General features: G+C 40.1%; 1 protein-coding gene across 1 annotated transcript; it reads left to right on the forward strand.

Moving 5' to 3' along the window:
• The first annotated feature begins 2,480 nt into the window (after positions 1 to 2,480).
• LOC148779810 (uncharacterized) lies at positions 2,481 to 3,038 on the forward strand. The gene has a single exon (XM_088850608.1). It carries the CDS (start codon positions 2,481 to 2,483, stop codon positions 3,036 to 3,038), a length of 558 nt encoding a protein of 185 aa, XP_088706734.1.
• The last annotated feature ends 6,629 nt before the right edge of the window (positions 3,039 to 9,667 follow it).

Genomic DNA, 9,667 nt, shown 5'->3' on the forward strand with positions numbered 1-9,667 from the left:
TGGTCATTTTGACATATGGCACACATCATGACGTGGCCCGGAACGAGAGAATTTCTAGAGAGAAGATGAGCTCAAAAGCTTAAAAATCAGACTTTATACAAGAAGACATCACAAACTTCATGAAGTCATAACTTGAAATCTCGGTGTCGGATTGTCGCAAAAATAGGTCTGCTGTGACCGTATCGCGAAGGGCCACGATTTGGTATAGTTTTTACTCATAATCGGAGGTTGGATAGTGCAAATTTTGAGGTTGAAAAAGGAATGATTTTTTGGTCACCAGAATCCCATTTTTCGACGCTTCCTAAATTTGGAATATGATCAAATAGAAACCAAATAGGACACCATTTAGTGAAAAATGATCATGACAATGTCCTCTTCAATTTATTATCAAAATGAGGACTTCGAACATTGTGAATCGCATCGGATTAATGGTCGAAATTTATGGACTTGGCTGGATTTTTGGTCCTTCACGTAAAGTCCATTTCAACACGATCAAAGGGCATTAAAATGTTCGTGATAGGTCAAGCATCGATTCTATGACAATTGATCGCTCGAATTATCGCCGCAAGCTTTCAAAAAAGCTCCTGAAGTCTAGCCATGGTAAAAGGCCCCTCTTAGAGGAATGGCTTTGTCATTTTCTCAAAAGTACTAAAGGGTATTTTGGTCATTTGGTCCAAAAACGGGATTTTACTTGAATTCATTTAATATGTAATTTTCTACAATTTGGCTTGATTTTTAACATTCCACCCTTGTTTTGTGGTTACTCTATATAAGTGGGCTTAAGTCATTTGTAAAAGGGCTTTGATCATTTGAATGAACTTGAGCATTGAAATGAGTCTTGAGTTCAATATATTGCCTTGCTTCCAAGTTTCTAGATCAAGTGGTGAGGAGAGAGAAATTTTTGGTAGAGAGAGAAACGACCCCTAGCCCATACACCCTAGCCCGTATACCACACCCTACACCCTATTCCATGCCCCCTACCATACACCATAGTCTATACACCCTAGCCTACACTCCGAGTCAATACACCACCCATCAAACCCTGACCAAAACTTAGCCCTTCTCTCTCTCATGTGCATTCGAGGAGGCCAATGGGGTTACACCTAGGTTAAGACACACCCCAAGCCCACTCCCTATCTACTTTCCTTTCTCTTTTTTTCTTATTTCTCTCTCTACCCCTCCTTCCCTACACGCATAACTCAGGCCGCCCCAACTAGTGGGAATGTCTCTTCTCCCTTCTTTCTTTGCCACCCTTCTTCTCCTGTTCTACATGCATGTTCGGAGCCACAACAACCTGCGGCCTCGGCTCTGCACACCCTTGCCTCTCTTTCACTCGCGCACGCAAGGTCCAAACCCGCCTCAGCCAGTGACCCCATCCCTTATTCTTCTTTCTTCACTGCTTCTCTCTCCTTCTGCTGTATGCAAGTTTCAAGGCCGCCATATATTGTTAATGTCATACTGTGATATTGTACCGTGATACTATGATACTGTTATCGTCATATTGTGATACTGCTACTATCCTACTGAGATGATGATGTCGTCATAATGTGACATTGCTACTATTACGAAGTGGGACAGGAGTAGGCTTCTCTAGCTCTCATTGCGTGAAACTGTGAACTATTAATCTTACTAACTGTTCAAAATGAAATGATTTATGATTTAAGCACTACATATTCCTGATTATCGAACTGTTTTTATTTTTATACTATGAGAGTATTAAAGAGCATAATATGAGGAACTTTCTTGATATCTCTGTAAATTAGTGAGCACTGTTAACTGCTATCACCGTTTATAGAGTTAAAATGAAAGGGTGTACATCTGCTTACTTGGTTGTTAGCTCATTCCATTTTTATTCCCATGATTATAGAGTGATAGTCTTGATCTGAAGGATGGACAGCTGGCTTGCGTGCTGAATGTGTGAAGCTTGGAGTTTTAGAGATAGGATCTTGCAGAAGTTTTCTTAGTAGGTGTTTAGTGGCTATGACGCTGAGATGTTTTTGTAGCTCTGTTTTGTGGGCCAGTAGTGCCTTAAAAGACAGGCCCGAAAATCTCCAAGGAGAGAATTTTAGGGTAAGAATAACCAGGGCGGTGTCAAGATCCAGAGGACTTTTCCAAGTGATGTGAGGGGCAATCTACGCCCAGTCAGCCCTCATTGTGGTATGACTAACCATACAACAACATAATGCTTAAGGAAGACCTGGGCCTGTTTTCGATGTGGCAAGCCAGGCCATCCAGTTAAAGACTGCTCAGTCAAAGGACCAGAGGACCGACCAAGGACACAAGGTCCGGTCTTCGCCATGACAGAGCAAGAAGCTAAGGCGTCAACCTCTGTGATTTGAGGTACGCTTTCTGCGTGTGGTATTGAAGCAAGAATTTTAATTGATCCAGGATCATCCCATTCTTTTGTTTTACCACACTTTGCATGCCACCTGAATGCTAAACCTGCACAACTTGATTGGACTTTAGTAGTATGCACACCCATGGGAGAATCTATAGAAACTGACGTAGTGTATAAACATTGTGGGGTTGTACTTGCAGGGCACATGTTACCTATAGACCTAATACTCGTAGATATCCAAGACTTTGATGTTATCTTTGGCATGGACTGGTTGTCCTGCCATTATGCCACAGTAAACTGCCATGACAAGACTGTAACTTTTAGAAGCCCAAACCAACCTGAACTGAGTTTTATGGGTATCAAGGATGTTTCCCCTCTACTCATCATCTCAGCCCTTCGGGCTTCCCGCATATTGGCCAAAAGATGTGTGGGGTACTTGGCTTATGTAGTAGAAAATCGGAATATCCAAGCCAAGTTAGAAGAGATACTGATGGTGAGAGACTATCTAGAGATCTTACCTGAAGAATTAACCTCTTTGCCCCTAGTAAGGGAGATCAAGTTTGAAATAGAAGTAGCCCCTAATACTGCTCCCATTTCTAAAGGCCCTTACAAGATGGCCCCAGTTGAGTTAAAGGAACTAAAAGAGCAATTGGAGGAATTATTAGATAAAGGGTTCATCCAACTTAGTGTATCACCATGAGGCGCACCAGTTTTGTTTGTAAAGAAGAAAGATGGGTCTTTCAGACTATGCATTGATTATAGACAACTAAATCTGGTGATGGTAAAGAATAAGTATCCCTTGCCCAAAATTGATGACTTATTTGATCAACTTCAAGGGACCCAAGTATTTCCTAAGATTGACCTCCGGTCGAGTTACCATTAGCTGCGGGTTAAGAAAGAAAATATTCTCAAGACCGCATTCAGAACCTGGTATGGTCATTATGAATTCCTGGTGATGTCGTTTGGGTTAACCAACGCACCAGCTGTCTTTATGGATTTGATGAACCGAGTTTTTAGACCCTTTCTGGATGACTTTGTAGTGGTTTTTATCGATGATATCTTGGTGTATTCGAAGAGTTTGAACGAGTATGAGCAACACCTAGGGATGGTCCTCCAGACCTTAAAATCTGAAAAGCTGTATGCCAAGCTAAGTAAAAGTGAATTCTGACTCCCAAGCATAGCTTTCCTTAGGCATATTGTTTCTAAGGACGGGGTTGTCGTTGACCCTTGTAAAATTGAGGCTATAATTAAATGGGGAAGTCCAACAAATGTGCTTGAAATCCACAGTTTTCTAGGTCTAACAGGGTACTATAGATGTTTTGTGGAAGGTTTCTCAAATATAACACTTCCTCTGACTCGCTTAACCCAGAAGGAAGTAAAGTTTGTATGGTCAAATGACTGTGAGAGAAGTTTTCAGGAACTAAAGAAGAGACTCACTACAGCCCCATTTCTAACCTTGCTTGAGGGGAATGAAGATTTTGTAGTTTACACTGATGCCTCGCACAAAGGGCTTGGATGTGTATTGATGCAACAGGGAAAGGTCATAGCTTATTTCTCTAGACAGTTGAAGCCATATGAGCAAAACTATCCCCCCCATCATTTGGAGCTGGCGGCTGTGGTTTTCGCCCTAAAACTTTGGAGGCACTATCTCTATGGGACCCAATTTAAAGTGCTTATTGACCATAAGAGCCTTAAGTATTTATTCTCTCTGAAAGAGTTGAACATGAGGCAAAGAAGATGGATGGACCTGCTGAATGATTATGATTGTACCATTAATTACCTCTCAGGTAAAACAAACATCGTAGCAGATGCCTTGAGCAGGAAAGCTGTGGTATCAGTGGCTCACATAATATTCCGAGAGATGAAATTATTAGAACATGCAGTAGAATGGCACCCAACTCTGTCCCTTGGTAATGAACTGAGGACAATTTCATGTATAGGGATGGAGCCCTAACTGTTTCAATGAATTCGAGCGGCACAAAAGGAAGATCCTCAACTCATGAAAATTCGTGAGGAAATTAAATTGCAAGGAAAGGAGGATTTTTCTATGGCCATTGATGAAATGTTAAGATTTAAAAATCGGGTATGCGTTCTTAGCGATGAGAATGTAGAAAGGGCCATTTTGGAAGAAGCGCACCAGTCCCATTACATGGTGCATCCCAGGGAGTACGAAAATGCATCAGGATCTAAAGAGGGTCTTCTGGTGGAACAATATGAAGAGAGAAGTAGTACAGTTTGTTCCCAAATGCTTGATCTGTCAACAAGTGAAGGATGAACATCAGAAGCCTATCGGACTGTTACAGCTCTTACTTGTACCAGAGAGGAAGTGAGAACACATCACCATGGACTTTGTGTTTGGCCTACCTAGATCGGGCACGGGACATGATAGTATTTGGGTCATTGTGGACCGACTAACAAATGCCGCCCATTTCTTACCGGTCCGCACCACCTATACTCTAGACAATCTAGCCCAGCTATACATCAAGGGAATAGTAAGACTGCATGGAGTACCTATTAGTATTGTGTCTGACACGGCCCCTATTTAGAACAGGCTGCAGTCAGCTTTAGGGTCCGAACTTCAGTACTGCTTTCCACCCTCAGACTGATGGACAATCGAAAAGGACTATTCAGACCATAGAAGATATGTTGAGGGCCTGTATTACAGATTTTAAAGAGAATTGGGATGATCATTTACCTCTTATTTAGTTTTCTTATAACAACAGTTTCCAAGCTAGTATCCAAATGGCACCTTTTAAGGCACTGTATGGGAGGAAATGCAAATCTCCCATATGTTGGGATGAAGTAGGTGAAAAGACACTGCTAGGGCCAAAGATTGTCCAGATCACATCAGAGAAGATTGTTTTAACTCGGAAAAGGCTTAAGACAGCTCAAAGTCGGCAAAAGAGATATATTAAGAATCGGAGAAGAGATCTCGAATTTGAAGTAGGTGATATGGACTTTTTGAAGGTATCGCCAACTAAGGGCATTATGAGATTTGGCAAGAAAGGGAAACTGAGTCCACGATTTATTGGACCCTTTGAGATTTTAGAAAGAATTGGAGTCGTGGCATATCGACTGGCACTATTGCCCAAGTTGGCCAATATTCATGATGTTTTTCATGTGTCACTGTTGAGAAAGTATTAGCCTGACCCGTCCCATGTTTTGAAGTATGAATCGATCCCGATCGGGGAAGATTTAACTTATGTTGAACAACCAATTGAGGTGTTGGACAGGAGGGTTCAGGTCTTGTGTAATAAAGATATTCCCCTGGTCCGGGTTCTATGGTAGTATCATTCATAAGAAGAATTGACATGGGAATGAGAGGATGAAATCCAGGATAAGTACCCCCATCTGATTAGTTAACTAAGTTACGATTTTGAGGACAAAATCTTTAAGGGGGGGATGATGTAAGGATCACGATTTCCCTACCACAGAAACACATACGGCGCCAGAAATCTGGTAGGAATGAAGCATGCGCAACAGTAAAGGGGGGAAGCTTACCGCCGTGCATGTCAAGGGAGTATCACCGTACATGGAAGGTCAGTGATGTGCGTGAAGAGGTGAAACGTCAGCGCCGTCTGGGGAATCAATGTCTTTGAAGAGTGAGGGCCATCATCGTCTATGAAGAGTGAGGGGCATCGCTGTCTGTGAAGAGAGGGGCATCGCCGTCTGTGAAGAGTGAGGGGCACACCGTCTGTGAAGAGAGGGGCATCGCCGTCTGTGAAGAGCAGGGCATCATCGTCAATGAAGAGGTGAAAGAAGCAATGTCGCAGGTGTAACACCATGTGTGAAAGGGGGAGAAAAAGGCAACATCGTGAGTGCATAAGAAGAAGAAGAAGAAATTTTCACAAGCGATAATAAGATGGAGTAACATGGACTAGCATCGTGCGTGTAGCGTCGTGCGTGCAACACCATGAGTGTAGCACTGTGGATGTCACTACCACCTGCCAGATGCATGCTGCCACACACGCCACTTCTCCTTGTGCATGTGTGGTGCTTGCCACTTATCCAGGATTGCCACCTAGCCAATAGGGTACTTAAGCCCTCATCCCTCTCACGCCATTCATTTTTCACTCTCTTTCTCTCTCTCCCTCTCTCTCTCTAAGACCCACCTGTTAGAGTCTTTGGAAGCTCACTGCTATCTCACTGTTGGAGCCTTGTAAGAAGCTTGAAGAGGATTGTAATAGAGGAATTAAAGGCATCATTGTTGATTGGGTAAGTGGACCATCCACTCCTGCATCAAGTTTATAGAACCATGAAATTGAATGCCAACAAGCATGGAATATGTGATAAAGAACAAATGAGTATAGTGATTTTATATACCAGTGTACAAAACTGATGCCTCTGTTGTATGGTTAGTTTTGATGTTAAGAATGGGTCTATTGCTCACCAAAATCTATGGAAACATGTTTATGTATGTCTAAATCAAATGGAACTGATTTTATGTTAATATCTATTGTGGATTGAAAGTTATTAAGTGCTTCATAACGTATGCCTCGTGGCACATTGAAATTCCAGGAACTTGCGTATTACTATATTAAGCATTTTAATAGTCAAATGAGGTCCAAATGCCCCTAAGTCACTGCCATCGGAAATATATATGTCTAGTAAAATTTTATGTTTGAATTTTTCCCAAATTCTTTATGCATGAAGAATTATGCTGTGAAATGTGAACATAGGTTACTGTTGATAGATTTAGTAAAATTTCAGAACCAATGTCTCTGTTGTCACAAATTTTGACAAAATGTAATCCGTTTTCTCCTAAACCACTGCTATTTGAAATATATACGAGTATTCTTGAAATCACATGTAGAATACATTTTGAAATTCCTCCTAGATTGAAAGCTATGAAATTATTGTGAAGGTATGTCATTGTGGACATATTTCAATAAAACGTAGAACCATAACTTTAGTTGGAACAGACATTTGAATGACCAAATGGAGTCCAAATTATTTCAACCTTCCCTTGTTGGAAAGATACATATTTATTCTAGAGCTTTGGTTTCAGAACCATCTCCAAATTCTAAATGGATCAAAAGCTATGTGTCTATTTATGATTGGGTGTCACTGCCTGAAATTGCAGGAAATGTGAATTGTGGTACTTGAAATATGTTACTGTCATATTGTGATACTGTTACTGTGATACTGTGATATTATTACTGTCATACTGTGATACTGTTATCATGATATTGTGATACTGTTACTATCATACTGTGATACTGTAACGTGATACTGTTACCGTCATACTGCTATTTGTCATACTGAGATGCTGATATCGTCTTAATTTGACACAATACAGTGATAGAGTCATACTAATAATGTAAGCCATTGAGATACTGACCACTACGCATTGGGACACCCATTGGTAGTGGGGACTGTTATACTGTGACACACTGTGAGACTACTATACTCTGATATGATACGAGGCTGACCACTATGCAATGGGTTACCCATTGGATGGATACTGTTTTACAGGCAAATGTTGACTGTACCATGACCCCAATGATAAGACTGTGGTCAGGAAATGAAACTGAGTAATTGGGTGAGTTGCACCCCCAATTGTAATAGGCACTACACATTGGGTCACCCAATGGTAGTGTAACACTCTCTCACCATAAGGGAATAAGGAGAGGGTCATGTCTTGCAAGGTCACTGCTTACCGAATGCCCCAAAGCACGCTGGGGACATGTGTATGTGTGAAGCCATTACGAAATGGAACACCCACTTATCATTGTCCTCCCTCTTAAACGAGAGTAGATTTTCCATGCTACAGAATTGGCTTGGCTTAATCGATGGAACTTCTATTTGTGGACTTAATTATCTTGCTTGGTCGAAAGATGTTTTTCGTTGTCTCTTTAGGATCTCTAAGCATGGATCCAACAACGGGAAGGAAAAGGCTCCAAGAAAGGGTGATCCCTCATTTGAGGAATGACAATTCATTGATCATCTTGTGATGTCATAGATCTTGAATTCTATGAAACCGAGACTTTAATTTTTTTTTTCCCTTTTGTTAAGAATGCTCAAGAGTTACAAAACTCCACTAAGGAAATGAATGGCCAACAAAACAATGGTACTGGAATTTTTTCAATTAAAACATAAAATTTCTCAAACAAAACAAGGGGATCAAACAATTTCTAAATATCTTGGCAGTTGGGATGAGTTGGTAATGTACTCAACCACAACTATTGACTGGGCAATCTTGAAAAAACATGTTGAACACAAAAAAATATTTTAACTTTTGGACAGGTTAAAAAAATGAATATGAATCCATAAGGAATCAATCTTTAATGTCTACATAATTTACCTCTTTTAGAAATGTTTGAGCTACTATTCAATGAGAGGAAAATACGAAGAAAGCTATGAGTTTTGATTTTAAAACCTCTGAAGAAAGTATTGAGAAATCCACCTTGGTTGCTAATAATGAAAATTATAAAACTAAAATATCTCAAAATAGTGGTGGAGGTGGACGTAGAGGCTCTAACAACTATTGTGGTGGTGAAAGAGGTAGTAGTCATAAAGGGCATCCATAGGACATCTCAAGGATAGGTGTTGGGTTTTATACCTTAACTTAGGACCCACCATTGTTAGGACAACCAACTGATCTACTGCTCAGGCTGCAACTACATAAATCCACTACTACAATTCTGATCATTTTCAGCAGCTAAGTAAAATGAGTGGTTCTTCCTCTACATAGGATCCTCTTACAACCTCCCATTACACTGTTAATCATTGTTCTTTCAGTCTTCTTGTGCCACTTTTGCTTTAATAATAAACTCAGGGGCTATAGATCATATTACTAGAAGTTTAAAGTGCCTATCAAACTTCAAAAACAATAGCAATTTGAACCCTATGTCTATTGCGAATGAACATATGATTCGTATCAATGGTGCTTGTAAGACCAATTCTTTCTCTATGTCTCACAACTCTAAAGTTCAGTTTATACCATATTTTCCCTCTAACTTAATGTTTATTAGTAGAATTGCTCAAAGTATGAATTTGTTTACTGTCGAATTTGTGACAATGTTTCACAAAGTTCTGCTTATACCATTTCTAGAGGTTTTATCTAATTTTCTATGGGTTATAGGGATTTTTCATATTGCCTTAGGTACATTTGACAAATTTTCTCATCTTATAGGCTTTCTTAGGATTTTACTAATTTTGTAGGCTTTTTTTGAATTCTTCTATAAGGTTTTCCAAAATTATCTAGAATTTTTTGGGAATTTTTTAATTATATGAAAATTTTCTAATTAATTTTCTAGCGCTTTTTGGGATGACTTTTCTACGATTTTAGAGGGGGTATTTATCAGCTTGAGCTATAGTTAGGCTTGA

Source organism: Amborella trichopoda, chromosome 11, assembly GCF_054954075.1.
Source record: "Amborella trichopoda isolate Santa Cruz 75 chromosome 11, AtrichopodaSantaCruz75HAP2 v2.0, whole genome shotgun sequence".
NCBI lineage: Eukaryota > Viridiplantae > Streptophyta > Magnoliopsida > Amborellales > Amborellaceae > Amborella > Amborella trichopoda.

Coding starts and splice junctions, on each gene's coding strand:
- LOC148779810 (XM_088850608.1), top strand. CDS start 2,481: ATGGGAGAATCTATAGAAACTGACGTAGTGTATAAACATTGTGGGGTT.